At 37.2% G+C, this 23,359-nt stretch overlaps 2 protein-coding genes across 4 annotated transcripts in view; one reads left to right on the plus strand and one right to left on the minus strand.

Moving 5' to 3' along the window:
- Nucleotides 1-2,391, plus strand: part of LOC132121266 (phytanoyl-CoA hydroxylase-interacting protein-like) — a 39,385-nt gene extending 36,994 nt beyond the window's left edge. For both annotated transcript variants that reach the window (XM_059530494.1, XM_059530495.1), the window contains exon 5: nt 1,119-2,391. In XM_059530494.1, coding sequence (XP_059386477.1) covers nt 1,119-1,656 — 538 coding nt within the window. In that variant the 3' untranslated portion in view covers nt 1,657-2,391. The remainder of the gene's footprint in view (nt 1-1,118) is intronic.
- A 78-nt stretch (nt 2,392-2,469) lies between these two features.
- Nucleotides 2,470-23,083, minus strand: LOC132121267 (protein FAM13C-like). Of its 2 annotated transcripts, XM_059530496.1 has the most exons (12): nt 22,641-23,083; nt 22,422-22,467; nt 14,685-14,832; nt 10,753-10,945; nt 9,324-9,465; nt 9,030-9,111; nt 6,788-6,984; nt 6,594-6,677; nt 6,383-6,478; nt 5,627-5,811; nt 4,074-4,175; nt 2,470-3,716 (listed from the first exon to the last, which is right to left on the minus strand). In XM_059530496.1, the coding sequence occupies exons 1-12, from the start codon at nt 22,742-22,744 to the stop codon at nt 3,602-3,604; spliced, it is 1,494 nt and encodes a 497-aa protein (XP_059386479.1). In that variant the 5' UTR covers nt 22,745-23,083; the 3' UTR covers nt 2,470-3,601. The 2 variants fall into 2 exon arrangements, with proteins under 2 accessions (XP_059386479.1, XP_059386481.1); XM_059530498.1 differs by lacking the exons at nt 22,422-22,467; nt 22,641-23,083 and having other exon boundaries at nt 14,685-15,154.
- Nucleotides 23,084-23,359: the final 276 nt, after the last annotated feature.

The following is a 23,359-nucleotide window of genomic DNA, read 5'->3' on the forward strand; positions in this document are numbered from 1 at the left end:
TGTGAATTATCTTTTTTTCGATCTTAGATTTAAATGTCTTCTCTATTCAACTAATACTGTCCTGTATAGTATAATTTGATGAAAACAGCCATAACATCAGTCTTTACAGTAGAAATGAATAAAATGTAAATAAGCGGCACCGTGGAATCAAATTAAATCCAACTGAAAAGGCTCACAGGAGTGTGCGAGTGTTTGGGGGGGCTTTTATTTCCCTTTAGAAATCATATTTTTTAATATCCCTCTAGTTTATGCATCTGAATGTAACACTTCATCTTACTTCAGTGAGATTTAAAGAATTCATTGCCTTGCTTTATTTCAAAGTAATTAAATTCGGTTTCCCATCAGTGAGTGAAAGTCTATTGTTGTAGTACTTACCTCATGTGAGACTCAAAGATTAATTCCACACTGACTTGATTAGATATCTGTATTATACCTCATGTGTTTCAGATAGTGGTTCAACCTGTTTATATCATTTCAGCTTTAATAACCACATTAACAATAAAGATCAGGTCTAAACTCTGTGGTGATAGTAAGAAGGAAACAGACAGAAAAAGCAAGTTTTTGCAAGATAATTGAGAAATCTTAGAAACTAAGTCAGAATTGTGAGATAAAAAGGTCACAGTTTCCTTTTTAATTTTTTTATTCTGTGATGAAAACCGGCTTACAGAGATTTTTCACACCAAAAAAAGAAAGAAAATGTTGTCATCATTTACTCACCGTAACGTTCTGAACCTATATGATACTGTTTTTCTAAGAAAAAAACAAGATGAGGCATTTAGCAGAATGTTCACACTGCTCTTTTACATGTAATAAAAATGTATGGAAACTGTTATCAAGGTCCAAAAAGGACAAAAACGCATCATATCAATACCATGATATTGGTCCTTGAGATTCATATTCTTTTTTCCAAGTCTTCAGAAACCATTAGATAGCTTTGCTATTACTTTTCCAGTTTCCATTTTAAAGAATTAGCTGTTATGTGTTCTCCGGCTACAAAAATTTGTATTGATTTGAGGTAAGTCAATGTCAGTGAAGTTAAGTGCAAATGAATTCTTGTAGTACCACTGAACATCACCTCTATGAACCCATTTGTCACACTGTAATTTTTCTGGTTGCAGGGAGGCCCAAAACAACAAGATGTTGCTGTCAGTGAAGGACAACAGCGGCAGCCACGGTTCGCCTATCAGCGGGAAGCTCGAGGGCATCTTCTTCAGCTGCAACACTGAATTCAACACGGGCAAACCACCACAGGACTCACCGTATGGCCGTTACCGCTTCCAGCTACCAGCCGAGGAGCTCTTCAGTCCCAAGACAAACCTGTATTTTGCCGACTTCTACTGCATGTACATGGCCTATCACTACGTCGTTCTGGTGATTGCTCCAAAGGGCTCGTCTGGAGATGAGTTCTGCAAGCAGCGCCTACCAGCACTGGATATCGCCAACAACCGCTTTTTGACGTGCTCGGAGGATGAAGACGGCCGGCTGGTGTTCCACCACGCACAGGACCTTATCCTGGAGGTCATCTACACCGACCCCGTGGATCTGAGTCTGGGCACGGTAGCTGAGATCAGCGGCCAACAGCTCATGAGCCTCTCCACAGTCAACGCCAAGAAGGATCCCAGCTGTAAGACCTGCAACATCAGCGTGGGACGCTAACCTACGAATCGGAACTCTTCTGCTGCCTTGAACAGCAGAGAAAATAGCCTTCTCCTTTAGCCGTCCTCCTTACCCATTATCAAACTTATCCATAATTCCTGCTGGTGTCTGTAAGGCTCCTCGGCAGCATGTGTCTCACAGCTTTTGACAAAATGCTCTTTTTCGTTTACTAGTTTATGGATCTCGACCCGGGGTTGGGTTAGATATGTCGTGCTCCTATTTTGGTATTGGGATGTTGACTTAATCACCCCTGTCAATCAAACTGCTTCTTTAATCCTACTGGCTGTTAGACCTTCCTGTTAGAACGCCGCATTGTAACAGTTTACCAAAGTTTACACAAATTTAACACCAGATTCTCATCAAGTCACTGAAGTCGGTGAATCGAGACAACCGATCTTATAAGGCATTATGAATGTGGTGATATCAAGTGAGATATCTCAAAAAATATGTGATTGGACGTATCTGTAGCATGACTGCAAACATTTTTGGAAACGTTGACATTATCATAACTGTTCTTCGGCAGTGTTTCATGTTCTCCATTCTAACCCATCCAGTATACTGTGATTTAACATATAATAAATGTGATACGACATGTAGATAGAAAAATATTTATACTTTAACGGTGAATAGAAAATGGACAGAACCAGAAGTGCACAATACAGAGGATCTTGTTGATTGAAAAGAAAAGGTTCACGATAAAGCAAATATATAGATAATTATATATATATATATATATATATATATATATATATATATATATATATATATATATATATATAATTATATATATATATATATATACACATGTTACTGTATAAACCAATGTAGAATTACGTGCACAATAGCTAACATTCAAAAGCTACATTTGTCATTGTGGATGTGTACAGCAAATAAATTCTGGGGCGACGATAACATGACAGAATAACCACACCTGATTGTTGCACAATTCAACAGTTTACGCTGGTTGGCATGCAAAGACACTACACAAAGATTGTAATAGTTCATTGCAGTAGATCCGTCGGAAAGGAAAGATATTGAGTGTTTCGTTTCCAGAGAGTAGCTACTTGAGCAGAATTGCACTTAAAGTGCACATCCGCTTCTCATGAACATATCTCCTGCTTTGGGCTTCAGTATTGTTTTTAGTGTACGACGTTATTGGACAGTATTCATATTAACCACTGGTTTAATGTTTAATTTGTATAGGAGGAAAACTGTGCTCTGTGATAGCCACGTACCATACTTTAACACGTTTTTGAACAAAATAGATCTTTAAAAATACTTTTAAATTCTGGGAAGTATGTCTCATTTTGTGCTCCCTTTTTCATGTGAGAGACAAATATATGAGAAATAAACATGGTTGCTGCTGTGATCATATGTTAGTGAACTCACTGAAATTTGCATAAAACCCTTATTTTAAGTGCTCTGCGTTGTTTTCTATCTAGAGCTTTGCATTATTTGACAGGCTAGAGATCATGTCTAGCCCCAGAGAATCACGGATCCTCATTAGTGTGCATAATGTCACCATGTTCCTAATTAGAATCATAAACTAGCTTCAAACAAGAGCAAGAAAACGTGAAAAGTGCATATGATTCGACTTTGGTTAAAAAAAAAAAATCCCTTCAAAAATAAAGTGCCATATTCCATAAACATAGATGAATACTCTATATTTCCCTTTGCCCTTTGACATCTGAATGAGGTTTGTATTGATCTGTCTTGCTCTGTACACAACACAGAGATCGCACATGTTTGCGTTTATGAGATAGTAGCCACCGAAAGGCTTTGATCGGTTCGGCCCAACCCATTGAGTCTAGGACTTCCAATGTGGTCAGAAATGATATTAAAGTGCATTTAGCATCATAATGGCACAATTATGTCAAATGTAAAAACACAATTTGGTCCAAACATTGGGTTCGATACTAAAAGGAAGAAAGAATTCTCAGATACTCTAAGTGGTTTCCTGTTTGCTGAGCAATACTTCCAGTAAGCGTAATTTGGCTTTGAGACTCTTGTACTCCTGGTACACCTCAGCCATGGGGATTCGGTCATCTTTTTGAGTGGATCTTCATTATTTTGGTGGAAAGGGAAAGAAAAAAACAGATAACTCATGAAACGGATGACTCCACTACCATTAAAACACACATTTAACCCTTGAGTTGCCTTACTGAAGCAGTTTTGTACATCAGTGGATAGCAGATAAGTGGAAATGTATTTTATTTAAAAAAACTAAATCCATATATTGTGTATAGAAACACTGTTTTTTTTCTCCTTGTGGTATTACTTTGTATATCATTGATTCGATGTGCTAATTGTTAACTATTTTTATCGTTATTTTCCTTTTTCCTTCCTGTCCATGTTCAAAAAGACAGAAGTAACAAAATACCATTAAAATATGTTAATGTAATGCATCTGTGTTTTACCTTCCCATCTGTCTGAAGAACTGCTCTTCAAACTCTCTGATGGCTTTACGTCGTCTCTTCTTCTCGGCTCGAGTCTCACGCAAACACTCCAGCAACTCAGACCTGCAATTAGACAGTTTGCAAAATACAGTTTCTAAAAAGGAATATCTCACCCTACAATTTATCACTAGGAAACATTTGCACACCCATGTCATCGCAAATCAGTAAGGTTTTATTTTTGACACAACAGAATATATATTGCAGGATGTCCAGAGGTCTCTATCACAGGGTTGCCAATTCTGCTGTTTTCGTGAAGAATTTTAACCTTTTAGTGTTCCTGTAGCTCAAGTGGTAGAGCATTGTGTTAACAAGAGCAAGATTGGGGGTCTGCATCCCAGGAAACAAATGTTAGGAAAAAATTGTTAGCTTGAATGTATGTGTAATTTAGTGAATGTGCAATGTAAGTCGCTTTGGATAAAAGCGTCTGCTAAATGCATACATTAAATTTTTATTCTATCAATGATAAAACTGTGCTAGAAGATGAGATGCTGTAAGGAGATTTTTGTAAGAGAAAGGTACTGGAAGGGAGCCTATGTGAGGATGTTTCTATGGTAACTGCCAGGTCTCTCCAAAAATGATTCTAGGAAAGTCAACAGAAAAGTCTATGGAAGCTTTCAATCTTAAAGTAAGATGTTTTATTTACAAAAATTGCGATGCACATTTTTTAACCACTATACAGTAATTTTCAAGCGGAAATTGTTTTATGCATAAAGGTGCTGTTTGGTTTGAAATTTTATTTTTAACCCGTGACTATAAAATATGTATTTTAAAAATGTAGTCATCTGGCAACCCTACTCTACCATGCAACAAAAATAAATGGGAAATAGGGCTGTTATAAAGTATCATAAAAGTGGTATATATAACTTGACTTGTCATTTACATTCCAAGGCTTTAGCTTTGTGCTAAACAGAAAAATTCAAATATGCCTTGCTTTAGTTCTCAAATCTCTCTTTTGCACAATCAATTCAAACGTCACGTCCCTATGCAACATATTTGAAATGACTGTGAATAACGACTTAAATCTCTATTCCTCAAACAAAATATGACTTGAAGTATTGAACACTAATCATATTCCATAATAGCCAATGATGGAAAACAGGGCATTAGACATTCTGCTAAAATCCTCCTTTTGTTTCTTCATACCTTTGGAACAATTACCTGTCATTAATTTAAAAATACTCAATCATTATTATTCACAATTCAGCTTGGGGATCGATTCTGACTATTAACTAACTATTAACTATGACTCTTGCCTCAATAAACTCCTGATTTGCAGCTTATTAATAGTAGTTGTTAAGTTTAGGTATGGGGGTGGATTAAGGGATCTAATATACGCTCAAGCATAATAAGACACTAATATGTGCTTTATAAGTACTAATTAACAGCCAATATGCTAATAATATGTATGATACCAAGCACTTACTTAATGGTGAGGACTGGCCCCTAAACTAAAGTGTAACCTTTTTATTTTTTGAATTGCATGTGATGTTCCTCAGTGACTAAGCTTTGAGTACCTGGAGGCCTCGTGGAGGTTGGACATGGTTATGACCGATTGTCTCACTGTCTTGATCTCATCCAGCGGAGACACAAAGGCCGGGTCGCTGTCTCCCTCCTCCTCCCCACAGCCGCTTTTATCAGTGAGGTACATGGGTGGGGGGGTGTACCGAACGGAGTCATCATCTGAGCCTTCTTCTTCTTCCTGTGAGCCATTCAAAACAAACATATAGAATCTTACTCTAAAACAATAATGATAAATGTACTGTAAAACTGGTATTCTGTTTTTGCCATGACTCCAGTCTTCAATGTCACATGATCCTTCAGAATTCATTTTAATATGCTGATTTGCTGCCTAATTATTATTGGTTCTCAATCATTAATAATGGTTCTTATCATTATCAGTGTTGTAAAAAAAAATTATGGAAATCATGATATATTTATTCTTCGGGATTGTTCAATGAATGGACAGTTCGGTGAACAGCATTTATTTGAAATAGAAATGTTTTGTAACATTATAAATGTCTTTACTGTTACTTCTGATACATTTAATGCGTCCTTATTTACCATAATATTAGTGTGTCAGTTTCCACAAAACCAACGAGCAGTAAAAACTAAATGATGATAATAAGAGATGTTTCCTAAGCAGTAAATCAACATATTAGAATGATTTCTGTCACAGAAGACTGAAGTAATGATGCTGAAAATTCAGCTTTGCATCACAGGAATAAATTGTGTATTTTGTGTATTTGTACTGTATATACAATAACACTTACTATAGTTGTAATAGTGGGAGTCGCACACAAGAGATGTTTCACCATCTGGTATCTATCATAGAGAGGTTTCACCAAGTTTTTTTCTTGTTTGGTGCCCTATGGGGTTAATATCACATTCAAATAAACATTTGTTCAAATATTAATGCTTTAATCCTAATCCGTATCTAATTAACTAGAACGTTTCTGTGTTTAAATGTGAAAAACCTCTTACAGGGCGGCCATGTAAGCTCTCAAAATACAGCAGACATTTTTGCAGAGTGATCTTCTCTAGAGCCATCTGTCTTTGGGTCATCTCCTGTGGACACAAGAGCGCGTGTTGAGTTAATCACCGCGAACCCTGGCCGCACAAGCACACAATCAAATCCCCAGCCACCCGAACAGAATGCAATCCGCAGATGGCCTCACCTTCATGTTGTCTGGGAGGCCGAGGACCTGGCGTTTCTCCCGCAGTCGTTTCAGGACTGTGTCCACCGTCTCCTCCAGAGCGGGCTTGTGCTGCTGCTCTGGCGCCTCCTGCTGGCCGGCACTGAACCTGCAAATATCTGTGGAATGGTTGTTCTCACGTTTTCGGGATTCCTCAAATGACAGTCTAAGTTTCAAATCTGGGGAAACGGATGAACAAGTTCATTAGTTTGATTCTGAAGTGAACTGTATTATAATAAATGGAGAGAAAGACAGGAAGTGGAATTTATTGCATTCAAAGCAATTCAACGGTCACACAGTAGAGGAATTTCACCAGTCCAACATTTGTTTCAGAATTTGGAGTAATAATGTTACTTTAAGTTTCACTATTGATTAAATATATTTTTCTACATTAAATGCTGCTTAAATAGTAACACAACCATCAAAACTTCCTCAAAACATTAATTTTGACAGACAGCACCACAAAATGTCTGCACTGTTTTCAGATAAAAATGAACATACATATTATCATGTTTATATATAATATATAATATATGATATAATATATGATTATATGAATATAATATATGATTTTATATATATATATATATATATATATATACACTCACCTAAAGGATTATAAGGAACACCTGTTCAATTTCTCATTAATGCAATTATCTAATCAACCAATCACATGACAGTTGCTCCAATGCATTTAGGGGTGTGGTCCTGGTCAAGACAATCTCCTGAACTCCAAACTGAATGTCAGAATGGGAAAGAAAGGTGATTTAGGCAATTTTGAATGTGGCATGGTTGTTGGTGCCAGACGGGCCGGTCTGAGTATTTCACAATCTGCTCAATTACTGGGATTTTCACGCACAACCATTTCTAGGGTTTACAAAGAATGGTGTGAAAAGGGAAAAACATCCAGTATGCAGCAGTCCTGTGGGCGAAAATGCCTTGTTGATGCTAGAGGTCAGAGGAGAATGGGCCGACTGATTCAAGCTGATAGAAGAGCAACTTTGACTGAAATAACCACACGTTACAACCGAGGTATGCAGCAAAGCATTTGTGAAGCCACAACAGGCACAACCTTGAGGCGTATGGGCTACAACAGCAGAAGACCCCACTGGGTACCACTCATCTCCACTACAAATAGGAAAAAGAGGCTACAATTTGCATGAGCTCACCAAAATTGGACAGTTGAAGACCGGAAAAATGTTGCCTGGTCTGATGAGTCTCGATTTCTGTTGAGACATTCAGATGGTAGAGACAGAATTTGGCGTAAACAGAATGAGAACATGGATCCGTCATGCCTTGTTACCACTGTGCAGGCTGGTGGTGGTGTAATGGTGTGGGGGATGTTTTCTTGGCACACTTTAGGACCCTTAGTGCGAATTGGGCATCGTTGAAATGCCACGGCCCACCTGAGCATTGTTTCTGACCATGTCCATCCCTTTATGACCACCATGTACCCATCCTCCGATGGCTACTTCCAGCAGGATAATGCACCATGTCACAAAGCTCGAATAATTTCAAATTGGCTTCTTGAACATGACAATGAGTTCACTGTACTAAAATGACCCCCACAGTCACAAGATCTCAACCCAATAGAGCATCTTTGGGATGTGGTGGAACGGGGGCTTCTTGCCCTGGATGTGCATCCCACAAATCTCCATCAACTGCAAGATGCTATCCGATCAATATGGGCCAACATTTCTAAAGAATGCTTTCAGCACCTTGTTGAATCAGTGCCACGTAGAATTAAGGCAGTTCTGAAGGCGAAAGGGGGTCAAACACATTATTAGTATGGTGTTCCTAATAATCCTTTAGGTGAGTGTATATATATATATATATATATATACATATATATATATATATATATATATATATATATATATATGTGTGTGTGTGTGTGTGTGTGTGTGTGTGTGTGTGTGTGTGTGTGATGTTTTATTTTTATATTTAGAAATAACATTAAACATTATTAACGTTATATATATATATAGAGAGAGAGAGAGAGATTTTTTTAACTAAGACTGAAAAAAATTTATCTACTGATTATGTATTTATGCTTGACTTTGTTTTAAAGATAAGGAAAATCAGAACATAGGTTCACAAACACTAAATAAAATGCATAAGAATGTCCCGAGAGCCATGGAGCAAATAATCGTATGAAATTGTTTTAAACAGTAAAATAGGCCAATGAATCACTTTACGTTTTTTTTTTTTTTTTTAATCTTACCTTTGAGTTGTTTGCGAGAACTGGCTAGTTCACTCATGAGCTTGAACATCTCTGGGTTGGCTGATTTATCATTATGTGAAGGCTGTTGGTGAGAACAGACACAAACTCAATTCAGGAGCTATGAATTCTTATCTGGAATCATAATTAGCACATTCTCCTATATCATGAAACGAAATCACACAGCACAGTAGTACTATACTTCTCCAGTAGAGTGCACTAAACAATAAGGTTAAATGTTGAACTGAATCTCGAATTGTCCATGATATATATCCAGCATTTTTTTATTACTCTGACCTTATACTTCATTTCTTGCTCAAAGCGCTCCTCAAACTTGCGTATTTTCCTCTTGAGTGTTTGGATGTGTTTGGTGAGGAGTGGGATGGAAGAAGCTTCCTTGGCATCTCCAGAAACCTCTGTTCTAACAGCTCCACGAGCCCTAAATAGAAGAGAACACACATATGAACACACTCATACAACTACAATGATCATATAGACTAGGCTACATTAATCTGATTAATAAAACCAAAATGCAGGTTTGATAGTAATGCAGATTTTCTGTTGTGAGAACCAATGTTTGAGAATTCTATACAAATACAAGTATTTGTAGACTACGGTTCAAGCGCAAGGTTGGGGGTTCGATTCCCCAGGAACACATGATAGGTTAAAATTGATAGCCTGAATGCACAGTAAGTCACTTTGGATAAAAGTGTCTGCTAAATGCATAAATTTAATTTAAATTTTTTATTTAAAAAAAAACATACTGTCACTTTTGATCAAATTAAAATAATTAATGCTGAATCACATTCATATATATATACACACACACACACACACACACATATATATATATATATGTATATATATACATCATTTGTGTCATCCTGCGGTTGTTGTTTTTTTTTTACATAAAATCAGTTAAACTCAAATTAATTTTCTAAGTAGCCATGCAATCCTGTTTGTCCTCTCCGTTTTATTTTACTATATTTATTTACCCTACAGTATAGGTCTATTAGTACTACTAACTACTAGTGCAGACCTAGTGAGTCAGGGGAAAACATCATAAACATAAAAAAAGAGGAACACTGGGAAATAATTTTGGAAAAGTCATTGTCTATTTCCCATCACAAACACACACACACACACACACAGTTTAAGCTGTCACAGATGTCTGTTTTCATCACTACAGCATTAGTCAGCAGGAAACTCATGTTAATAATGAGAAATGGAAATCAGGTTAAAAAAGTGGGTCACTGTGTTACAAGTTACAGCTGGGTGATTCTGTGACTTGCTCTCCAGGAAAGGAGAAAGGAGGTATATTGACTGAACAGGCCAACCAAAAGAGCTGTGTGTGTGTGTGTGTGTGTGTGTGTGTGTGTGTGTGTGTGTGTGTGTGTGTGTGTGTGTGTGTGTGTGTGTGTGTGTGTGTGTGTGTGTGTGTGTGTGTGTGTGTGTGTGCGCATGTTAGGGGGAAAATGTCCCCACAATGATGGTAATATCTAAAATCCTTGACCTTGTGGGGACTTTTTTTGGCCCCCATATTTTTTGAAAATAGGTTTAGTAGTAAACCTAGTAGTGTAGTGTACTGTAGTGTTAGTAGTGTTCCTGTAGCTCAGTTGGTAGAGCAATGCCATATCAAGCGCAATGATGGGGGTTCTATTCCCCGGGAACACATGATAGGTTAAAATTGATAGCCTGAATGCACTGTACATACATGTGTTCGTACATGATGAGATGCTGTGCGCAGGGTGGAGACGGGGCAGATTCAGGGTCTGTGTTGAAGCGTTGGCTCTGGCTGAGGCTGGAGCAGCGTGGGGAGGGCAGGGGGCTGTTGTCGTCCGTGATGTGCTGGATGAGTCGACTGGGCCCCGGGCTCTGCTGGAGATCACTGCTACAGTCACCCTCTGCCAGCCTACAGTCTGAACACACACAGAGAGATCAGAGTCCTGCGCTGGGATGAAAGCAGTGTGTCCTACTGTTGCTAACCTTCAGATTATAATTCAAACCAAGCACTTCATCTGGAAAAGACATAAGATCTTCTCACAGTTGCCTGATATCCAATCCGACCCATTTCAAATACTAGACTACAAGTAAAATTCTCTGAAGACAATGTGAGTGGTGCTTGCTGTGCAAAACCTGCTAGCATGATTCCAGAGCATTGTGTGAGATATTGTGTGCTTAATTGTTCCTGTGGCTCAATTGGTAGAGCATTGCATTAACAGTGCAAGGTTGTGGGTTCGATTCTCAGGGAACACATGTTATGTATAAACTGTTAGCATGAACAAAGTAAGTTGCTTTGGATAAAAGTGTCTGCTAAATGCATTGATTTAATAAATTTTTTATGTACTGTGTTATTTGGTGAGTGATTGCCAGAGAGTTTATATGTGGTTTCTAAGATGCTATGGACTGTCGCTCAGGAGTTGCTATGCAGGTGCATATTAGTTTTGAGTGATATTGTGTTGCTATGCAGTTTCAAAGGTGTGCTAGGGAATTGCTTTGTGCTTAGTAATGTCTTCTGAGTGGAATGTGTTGCTGTAGATTTGCTACTGTAGGTTGTTGTGGGTGGTTGCCAGGAAGTTTATAACTTGTTGCTAAGATGTTCTGAGTGGTTGTTATTGTGTTTCTGTGTGATTTCAACTGTGTTTTGGGGTGCTAGGGAGTTGAAATGCAGTTGCTAATGTTATTTTTATGTCACTTTGCAGTTGCTGGGATGTTGTGGGTGGTTGCTAGGGTGTTTAAATTTTATGCAGTTGCCAAGATGTTCTGAATGGGTTGTTACAGTGTTGCTATGCAGTTGCTATGTATGTGTTATGGGCTGTTGCCAGGGTGTTGCTGTGTGGTTGCTTAATTGTCCTGAGGGGTTGTTAATGCATTCATATAAAGTTTCTAGGGTGTGCTTCAGTCAGCTCTCTAATTCACTAGTAAGTACACTACCAAGGCAGTGAGCCATTCCTAAGGCTGATTCAATATCAATGAACTGTTTCTAGTGCTCTGAAATGTTTGTTCCTTAAAAATGACCATAATAACCAGATACATTAGTGACACATAAACCCTATGATATTCTGATTTTTTAGATAAAGCTTGAGGCTCTACTGCAGTGGTTCCCAACCTTTTTCAACTCGCGGCCCACACAACCACACACGTTTGCGCGGCCCACTTCAAAAAAATTAACTGACCCCGCTATCGTTGGGTTAATAACTGTATTTATTGAATGAACTATGGCTGTGCGATATGGACAAAAAAATAAAAAATAAACTATTGCGATTTCTTTGATCAATTTTGCGATTGTGACAAACACCGATATGCTTTTACAGTCATAAATGCATTCAGGATTAATTTGAAACATATTTCCAAAAGAAAACCAATTAGAGCTTTATCAAAAAGTTGTAACGTCTCTAGAACAGACATAAGTCAAAATTATTACTATAGTAAAGATGTAACAAAAATGTATAGACTTATGGCAAAAAAAAAATCCTGTGTACAGGGACTTTTTTTTTTTTTTTGCCATGCATTGTTCATAGAGCTCATTAACTTTAGCGGTGCCTCAGGTGTTTGCAGTGTGTATACAGTATGTGTACGCGGTCAGCAGCGAGAGCGCATAAATATAACGCGAAAGCACATTAAAATAATGCACGAGCACATATCTCTCCGTTCACACGCATATTTCCTTTGCTCTATCACAAAACCAGACGTGCTTGCTCAGATACACGCTGCTCTGCGCGGAGAGAGTGTGCGCACTTAAAACGTGTCTCCTCTCACTTAAACTGCGTCCTGTGCGCTCACAATTCTCTCTATGCTCATGTGTTCGATATTTTCGCACGTTTTTATTTCTAGCCTTTTACCGCGTGCAGTGTGAACGATCTGATCCGTTAACATGGGCTCGGAAAAAAGGCGCATCACAGACAGAGTGTGAACCTGGAGTTATGCATATGCCCAGTCTCTTCTGTTCTCGCGCTAGGCGCAATGCATTCTGATTGGATCGGATAGCATACTACGGGAGGTCAGGGCCGTGGAAAATCGTGCTATAAAGCGATTTAGAAATCGCGCACGCTCAAATCGTGATTTTATGACGATTTCTTTTAATCGCACAGCCCTAGAATGGACTGGAAATTAACAGAAAATAATTGGCGGCCCACCTGCAATACCACCGGACCACAGGTTGAAAACCACTGCTCTACTGTATATGACTTTCAACCTCTTTTTACAGTAGTTGTCTACAATGAGAAAATTATAAATCTGATTGGTTAGAAATGTAATAGTACATCTGTCCTCAACAAGATGCATGATTTGAGGTATCATTTCATAGCATGAAAGTTTAAAACTTACCATTAGGGGATTGTTCACTTCACTAACACTACAACACTACAACAGTAATAGTGAAGCTTGTCTAAGCAAACACCACCAATAATGTATAAAATGCCAATGACATAATTATCAACCCTAGTATATAAGATAAACTAACTTTATAAAAAGAGAAAAATATGAGATCATTTAATAACATTTTGGGGATATGACATTTCAATGACTTAAAACAATAAAGTTTTGGTGCATGATTAATAAAGCAAATTCAACGTTCAAACTGACTCAAGCGAACTTCATCATGCCACACTTTTCAAAAAAGAACAATAGCAGACACAAATGAAAGCAAAGATGCAAAGAGACAGCGGAAATGAACAGCGTGAACAAATGACAAAATGCTCAGCTTCACACACACACACACACATACACACACACACACACACAAACACACCTGAGTCACTCTCTGACCCACTGAAGACAATGCAAACACTGAGGCATACAGAAAATTGTTTCGGCAAAAACTGAAGACTGAACTATTGATGCTGTAAATTTAGTTTTGCATCACAGTAATAAATAACATTTTGAAATATACTCAAATATAAAACAGTTATTTTAAATTGTAATAATATTTCACAATATTACTGTTTTACTGTATTTTTTATTAAATTAATGCAGTCTAGATAAGCATAAGTAACTTCTTTCTAAAACGTTCAAAAACCTCTTTTGAACAGTAGTAAATAAATGTCACTTTATTAGATGACATTGCATACTTAATAAGAACATTACTGTATGGTTGTAAAAATCACTTGAACGTGTGAGGGTACTCTGCAAGGACACCTGTGTGAACCTGAGAACTGACTTCATACAGCTGCTAAAAATCACCAGCTGATTACCAGAAGAGTGAAGTTAGCTCTAAAAAAAGAGAGAGAGAGAAAAGCTCCAGCATTATTCTTTTAGACTTTAGGGCAGAGAAAAAAAGTATGTAGTGAAAAGATGTATGTAAGAGGTAGTGCATAAAGAATCTCGCCAAACTGTGGGATGGATACGTGTGCTTGTGAGTTGAAGTCGTGCTGTGAGGAGGTGCCTGCGATCTCAGTGCCTGCGTTATTAATAGATGCCAGTGTGAAGCGGCTCGGCCAATTGACGCACATGTGCCCAAAAAACAAGAGCCATCTTCTTTACAAAACCCATAAACAAATAAACCCATCCCTCCCATCAGTCGTATTACTCGGTCAGTGGTTTTTCATATCAACAGACCACATTCATTCATTCATTCATCCATACAACGTAGCAGCCCACCATTCAGTTTGACCATCAGGCACTCACATGCTGCCCATAAAGCACTGCTGGTTCTCTTACCTGGTGTGCTGCGCTCTTCCCCAACACCATTGCATGAAGGAATCGGGATTTCATCTTTGAATCCCAGGCTAGGTGGACTGTCTTCAGGAGATGTGTCTGAAGAAGGGCTGGTGTCTCCCTCCAGAGCCTGGAGCTTCAGCAAAGAGCCCTGCAGGCAGAAGCAGAACATGCCAGCTTCAGCTTACGGAGCGTAAGAGGAAGGTCGTTCTGCACGCGTCGAGTGGAGAAGAAGGATGCCACTGCAGTCTCACACGCCCCTCTGTTCTGCCTCCATTAGCCTTGCTCACGATACACGCGGGTGTGTGTCCGAGGGTGTGTGTACGTGCACGAGTGAGGCTTGTAATCACGTCCCTCTCTGCTGCAGTTCTTTATCTGGCATGGATTATTCATGCCACTCTTTTAGTAGCGAAGAAGGAGCACGAGAGGGAGAGAGAGAGAGAGAAAAGAAGGGGGGTCTTCTGGCGTCAGCAAGCCCCTTAGCAGACTGGCTGAAGCTGGTTCCTCTGATAGGAGAACAGGTGTGGTTGGAGGGAGAGGGGCGGCGAGTGCATACAGACGGATGCGTGGGATACGTGGAGGAGGGAGGCGAGGGGGGGGGGGGGGTTCTTCCCGCATCTGGAGGTGTGTGTGTTGGTGGGGGGGGGGGGGGGGGGTTCTCAGTGAAAGTATTGAAATCATGGCCCCTCCCAGCATCCATTCATAAAATAGAAAACGCAGCTGCAAGCAGCAGAGTCATGCAGCTCCATGATGTTACGGATGCATCTACACATGTATACTGAAATGGGCTGTCTGTGTTTGTCAAAGGTATTGATATGCAAGGGCATTTTTATCTTTTTGAGGACAGATTTAGCTTCTAATGTATAAACACCGTGCCCATTAATACTCTTAAAAATAAAGGTTAAATAAATAAAGGTTCATTAGAAGATCCAATTTGGGTTTTGTAAAGAACCCTTTAATGAACAGTTTTTAAGATTCCATGACTGTTAAAGTCACTTCATGGAACCACAGATACCAGCGAAAAATCTTTATTTCTATGGAATAAAATGAATACTAATACTACTGCTACTTCTACTTCTACTACTACTACTACTAATAATAATAATAATAAGAGTGTAGGGGAAAATGGTTCACCGTTCACTGAAAGGTTCATGGGGGAACCCAAATTTTTTTTTTCTATTCCATCGCTGCAAAAACACCTTTCGGAACCATTATTTTTAATATAGAAGTGTGGTCAAAATCCATGATTAGATACTATGAAATAGATTTTAATCCTCACATTTTAAATATCTGGGGCATATTTGCCCTGAGCCCTCCCATCTTTCAGCTCTCATCTTTCCTCATCTCACAGTTCATCTGTCAGTATCGTGTGCTCACTGTAAATGCAAGTCTGTGGGTTGAGACATCGATGCACTGCTCCTCTCACAGAGGATGAGTCATTCCTCTCTCTTGCCCTCCCCTTTCCTCTCCTCCATCTATCTTTTCCCTGCTCATGCCCTCTTTTCCGGGGGGAATAGATTGCGTGGTTGTGTGGAAAGGGTAACGCCCCCTTAAGCACCACTGACGCTCAAACTGACAGTGTTGGTGTGTGTGTTTGAGAAAGAAGGACTTATGTAAAGATCAAGCATGCTGATATCACGCACTGACCAATAAAAATATCTTAATCAAAAGAACAATGTCGCTGCACTGCTATCAGAAATCTAAATGGACATCACTGACGTAATCTGATGTTTTACCTGAGCATCCTAATACAGCCCAACAAGCAGCAATTTTTTCAGTGTCCTTAGAATTTTTTCTCATTCCTTTTTTCCATAGAAATTAAAAATTCAACAATAAAGAGTTTAATAAAAAAAAAAGCCTTTAATAATAGCAAAACATTTATAACTCTAATTTCAGAAAATACTGGAAAATCTGACAAAGAGTGTACAGTATGTTGACAACATAATGGTGGCAACTGTTTAAAGTCCTATTTTTAATCAAATTACGTAATGTAGTTGTTAATTAAATTAATCAAAACTAATGATTTATATGAATAAAGAAACCTGAAGACAATTTAATATATACATTATTGTATCAGATGAGTAGAGCATTGGAAAATCAATGGAAAATGTACCTCAAAATGTGCTCAATATTAGTATTGTGATTTTGCAGTTGTAATATAAAATTATATATATATATATATATATATATATATATATATATATATATATATATATATATATATATATACAGTACAGACCAAAAGTTTGGAAACATTACTATTTTTAATGTTTTTGAAAGAAGTTTCTTCTGCTCATCTAGCCTGCATTTATTTGATCAAAAATACAGAAAAAACTGAAATATTGTGAAATATTATTACAACTTAAAATAATAGTTTCCTATTTGAATATACTTTAAATAAAATAATTTATTCCTGTGATGCAAAGCTGAATTTTCAGCATCATTACTCCAGCCTTCAGTGTCACATGTAACATCCAGTCTATCACATGATCATTTAGAAATCATTCTAATATTCTGATTTATTATGAGTGTTGGAAACAGTTCTGCTGTCTAATATATTTGATGAATAAAAGGTTATAAAGAACTGCATTTATTAAAAAAAAAAAAATTTACTATTACTTTTTATCAATTTAACACATCCTTGCTGAATAAAAGTATTGATTTTATTTTTTTTTAAAAAGGAAGAAAAAATTTAAAATTACTGACCAGTAGTGTATATTGTTATTACAAAATATTTATATTTTAAAAACATAGCTTCTTTTTTTTAGTTACTTTTTATTCATCAAAGTATCCTAAAAAAGTATCACATGTTCTGAAAAAATATTAAGCAGCAGAACTGTTCCCAACTTTGATAATGAATCATCATATTAGAATGATTTCTAAAGGATCATGTGATAATGATCCTAAAAATTCAGCTTTGCATCACAGAAATAAATGATAATTTAAAGTATAATACATTTAAAAACAATTATTTTAAATTGTAATATTATATCACAATATTACATTTTTTTCTGTATTTTTGATCAAATAAATGCAGGCTTGATGAGCAGAAGAAACTTCTTTTAAAAACATTAAAAATAGTAATGTTTCCAAACTTTTGGTCTGTACAGTACTCTGTACTGTATATATATATATATACACACAATTATTATTTTTAAATATTTTATTTATTTGAATTTATAGTTACAATATAAATATTTATTATTTTGTTATCTAATCTATTTTTATTTAATAATAAATAATATAAATAATTTAATACAATTATTTATGTGTATATTTACTATAATTATCAATATCATTTTATAGCTATATTGATAAATACAATTTTTTTTTTTTTTGCCGAACTGTGCAGACTACAATAAGCACATCAAATTCTGATTTTTTTTTTATTTTTATTTTTTTATGGCAATTTAATCTCAATTATTACTTACAATTTTATAATTCCCTCACATGTTAAAGTTTCTGTGCAGCGATTCTGTGATTGGTGGATCTCTCTTCAGGATTATGGATAGTGTAAATATTCAAAAGATTTCTGACAATTTAATAGGATATCATTATTAAATGTTGTATTCACATTGAAACATATATTACAGTTTTTTACAATCACTTTGTTACTATTTTCAGAACCTTGATGTCATTTTTCACAACTCTAGACACAAAACTCACAACCAATGATCAAAATGCAAATTTTTCAAAACTCTAACCCTTTTCTCAATTGCTTGGATACAATACACATAAAACTTAGATCATTTGTTCATTCAACAAAAATCACCTGTTCAATATGACACAACTTAACATCAAAGTGCAACTATTTCAAAAGGCAATTCACACATTACATTTCAAATGAGTGTCTATTCATTTCCTTACAATGATCTAACTATCAATTGATACAACTGCTCAAAATGATAAGTAACTGTTGCATTACTCTTAGTATGGAAACACACAAACAATCTTACATGTTTACTGTAAATCATGAACGTTTCAAGATAACGAGATTCATTGTCACCAATTAGCGCGGAGCATGAACCAATTAGACTACAATATCCATGGATGTAGCCTAATATTTTATCATAATGCTTCATCAGACATTGTGTCTATGGCCCCAAATACTGTACCACCTTTTCAGACTATTTACAGTATTGACAGTAGTTTTGTGACCAGGCCAAATAGTGGAGGCAGAGGCAGAATTCTAACTTACCAACAAGAGCAGGCTGTGGTTGATTTGGTTCGGGCCAGAAATGATATTCGCCTTACAGAAATTCGACAGCATATCTTGAACAATGAAGACATGTTCAACAATGTGGGATCCATAAGTTTGCCGACTATTGCACGCATACTGAAAAGGCACCAGGTATCTATAAAACAACTATACCGTGTGCCTTTCGAAAGAAATGCAGACAGAGTGAAGCAAATGAGGACTGAGTATGTTCAGGTAAGTTCAGTTTCAAGATGGCTGTTGTAAAAACATTCCCAAAAACTCTACATTGTACAGTAATCTCTAAATCTCTTTCTAAAATGTACTTTTAGAGGGTGATGGAGCTGGATGCAGATGATGACCATCACAAATTCATATATTTGGATGAGGCAGGTTTTAATCTGGTCAAGACAAGGAGGAGAGGTCGGAATTTCATTGGCCAGCGGGAAACCATCCAAGTACCTGGACAACGTGCGGCTAACATTACCATGTGTGCGGCTATATCAGAAGATGGTGTGGTGGGTTTCAATTTCATAGCTAATTATTTTAGCTTTGTTTCAAATAAACCTATGTTGTAATTGTACAGTACTGTAGTGTTTTGCATCAATATATTACAAACTTTGTTCAATGATTCCACTGTGTCTGTAGTATTCTCTCTACTACTGCAGTACTTTTACAGAGATGTATTTACTGTACATGTAGTACCATAATGAAACCTGTATCACCTATTTTGTTCTACAATATTTAATGATTGTACGAACAATGACACAGTGAAACTATCGGTTGCTTGTGTGTGGGTGATCTATAGTTATGTTTCAATAGTATTTCACAGTAAAGTTGTGTTTTGAACCAATGATTGTGCGAGTGCAAGATTTCTTTAAAGATGTGAATGCGCAAGGCAGTGTTTTGAACATTAGACAGCCTGTGTTACAAGTGATAACCGTTTTGAGTTTTGTGTCTAGAGTTGTGAAAAATGACATCAAGGTTCTGAAAATAGTAGCAAAGTGACTGTAAAAAACTGTATTGCTAAGTGGAGAATATGAGTTGTGCCTCTTATACAATGTGATTTATATGAAACCTGACTAATGTCTGACTGTGTGTGTGTGTGTGTGTGTGTGTGTGTGTGTGTGTGTGTGTGTGTGTGTGTGCGCATTCAGGGTTTGATTTTGTCTGTGGCGTCAGTGGTGACCTGATGGTGTTCCTTGCCATTTGTCATGTAAACTCAGAATGACATCACAGGAGAGTGGGCGGCCTAGATGTTTCTCTGTGAGGACAACAGGAACAACACTCATGGACCATTCACTGGACTAAAAGCACTGACAGATGCCCACAACCTATGAGCCATTATATAAATTAATCGTTGTACCTCTGCATATGATTGTGGTACAAGGAATTCATAAAAGAGGTGATAAGGTTTAGATGGGGGTGTATTTGTAACCTGCACTGAAATATGTTTCCGCCATCACCACATCTTTCAATATTGGCAGCTGACCATATTCTTTATGACTGAAACTTTATGAATCGTTTTGAATGTGTCTTCAAAATAAATAAACATTTATGCATTCTTAATATAGTACTGTTCATTGTCACTTAGCATGTAAAAATAAAAACATTTAAAACTGACAAAACAACCTAGATTTCAACACATAAATGGAGGGAACTGAAAAAAATATACTTGTCATTTTTCTCAAACATCACGATGAATGAGAACTTTAAACTGTAGAAGGGCCACAAAAACAACACAAGTATCATTAAAGTACTTCATATGACTTGTGTGCGTTCCATGTATTCTGGTGACATGATATTTAAGTCATTATTCACTGATAAATTAAGGGAGTTGCTGTTGGGCTTGCATTCACATGCCGGTCCTGTCGATGCCGCATGGAATATTTCTGAAGAAGTAATTTGGCCTTCTGTTCCGAAAAGGAAAGTAAGGAAGAAACATGGGAATCGAGGTGGAGCTCGACATAGACTAAAGAGGGCTCAAAGATTTACTGCCTGGAATACTTTTAGGGAATGTACACTCGCTTTGCCATAAATTGGATGAATTACAAGCCAATGTGAGTTCCATGCATGAATACAGAAGCAGGCATATGATGCCATGCACTGAAACATGGTTGGATGATTCAGATAGCACTTTATGGATCTGTTTGGGGACTGAGGGGTGGCGTTGGAACAGTGGATAAGACACATGCCTTTGGTGTGAGAGACCCAGGTTCGAATCCACTGTGAGACACCAATGTGTCCCTGAGCGAGACACTTAACCCGGAGGCGTGCGACCTCTGACATATATAGCAATTGTAAGTCGCTTTGGATAAAAGCGTCAGCTAAATGAATAAATGTAAATGTCTGGACAGAGACAGAGATACAACAGGGAAAGAATGCGGAAGAGGTGTGTGTTTATATTAAGGAAAGTTGGTGTAATACAGCAATAGTAATTCAGATTTTGAAGTCAGATGCCCTGGATAAACAGGATTATATATCTCCAGGTGCACCTAAATTAGGTGTTTTTAACCATTTTATTATGGATAAATATCTAAAGGGCTATTATCAATATGTTACATGCGCTGAGAAAGTTTTGGATAGATGTTATGTCCTGATTTCAGGAGCTTACAGGTCTCTGTCACTACCTCCTCTTGGTTCATCTGATCTTAATATAATCTTGCTTTCTTCTGAGTACATTGCTGTTTACGAAGGATTTAATTACAAAGTATACAGAATATGAAGAAGAGAGCACAGTATGGAAATGAGGTCTTATCGGACACAATAAACATTTCTATAGGTTCACCACAAGATTGTGTCCTTACTCCTATTCTTTTATTATTCTACTCAAATGAAAGCCAGAGTTTGCAGGACAACAGTTATTTGGTAAAATTTGCTAATTATACTGTGCTTCTGTCCTTGCTTTCATATTCAGACCAGGAATATGGTTCGGTTTTGTATGATTTTATTTTGTGGCGTAATAGGATGAAATCAGATCTGAAAGTATCAAAAACTAAAAAAGAGATGATCACCAATATTAGTAAGAAAACACTTGCACCTCAACAGGTGGTCATTAATATCACACAGGTGGATGTGGAATAGAAGGAAGGAAGTATTTAGGAATCATTATTGAGAACAGGTTGAAGTTTACGTCACACCAAAGATTGTTTGTGCTGAGGAAGGATGTACAGAGCGTTACTCACAGTTCTTTTTATAATGCATTTGTTAAAAGTATAAAGTATTTGACATCAGACGAAATGCAATATAACCCATTAGTCATATGGACTAGTGTAATGACATTTTTAGTGTTTCTTTTTGTCAGTTTAATCTTTGACAGCCCTAGTACTCATTCACTTATCATCATAAGAAAATCTACCTTTCGTGTGATACAGGTTTTGAATGACATGAGGGGGAGTAAATGAATTGTCATCTTTAGCTGAGTGTATGCTTGAAGAGATAAAGATTACATTTGAAGGAAATTAAAATAATAGCTTTATGACATTTAAAGTTAAGATATGCATTGATGATGTGCTGTTTTAGATGGAACTCTCAGAGTGTTTTACCTCGGGCGTTTCAGGTTTGTCTTCCTCTGTCAGTAAGAATGTGAATCTACAAGAGAAGAAAGAAGACCTGGTAAGGTGGTAGTAGCAGGTCTGAGAAACATAATATAACCTGTATTATATTTTCTTCATTTTACTATCAATTATATTTTCATGTGGCTTTGAAAAACTTTTGACTTGATACATTCATCTTTCTTTCAGCACTGGTATGTTGAGTCTTACCTTATATTAGGTGAGGTAACACAGAACCGGTTCCTGCGATCAACACGCACAGCTCCCACAATCCCGCGCAAACCTGGATCTCTGTCTTCACACACAGCCTCCATTTCCCACAAAAAAAAACTGGACAGAGAGATATAATCAGATCAGAAGATGTCCATTATATTTTTGAGCAGGTTTCATTTGAACTGATGTTAAAATTCATGGCCGTCATCAATTGTCTAAAGACATATTTTCATAATCTCCAAGAAGCACAACCACAAAAAGCAACACACTTTGAGAATTCTGTGCATGTGTAAGTGGATTCATGATCAGCCTGCCGATGTGGGAAAATCCGCAGATTTCCTCCTTGGAATTCTCCTCACATCTCAGGACTCTCACATGAGGACTGGAAAGGAACCACATCACAGAACATACTCCTGTCACATAAACCTCAGTACAGGCACACACCTTAAAAGCACATCCATCCAAAAGATTGTGAATAATTCATGTAATTAATACTGTAAGTCTCCACAGAGTGAATCTACTACAAACTAATTAACTTCACCAGGTCTATTGAAACATGATATTGAGGCATACCTTCAATAATGCATCAAACACATGATTGATTAGTGCTCTTGTATATTTGATTTTGTCACATGCTTTGTTTGGTGTTAGCAATGAAGAAAAATCATTAATGGGATCTGAATTGTTGCTCCTAGATGGCAATGAGATTAAACCGA

Source organism: Carassius carassius, chromosome 39, assembly GCF_963082965.1.
Source record: "Carassius carassius chromosome 39, fCarCar2.1, whole genome shotgun sequence".
Taxonomy (NCBI): Eukaryota; Metazoa; Chordata; class Actinopteri; order Cypriniformes; family Cyprinidae; genus Carassius; species Carassius carassius.

Bases quoted from the DNA above. Each gene is read 5' to 3' on its own strand.
- LOC132121267 (XM_059530496.1), bottom strand. From the start codon at position 22,744: ATGGAGGCTGTGTGTGAAGACAGAGATCCAGGTTTGCGCGGGATTGTG. The intron at 6,985-9,029 runs GTAAGATTAAAA...CCGTTTCCCCAG, and splicing joins TTCTCGCAAACAACTCAAAG to ATTTGAAACTTAGACTGTCA. The intron at 6,479-6,593 runs GTAAGAGGTTTT...TTAACCCCATAG, and splicing joins AGAGCTTACATGGCCGCCCT to GGCACCAAACAAGAAAAAAA.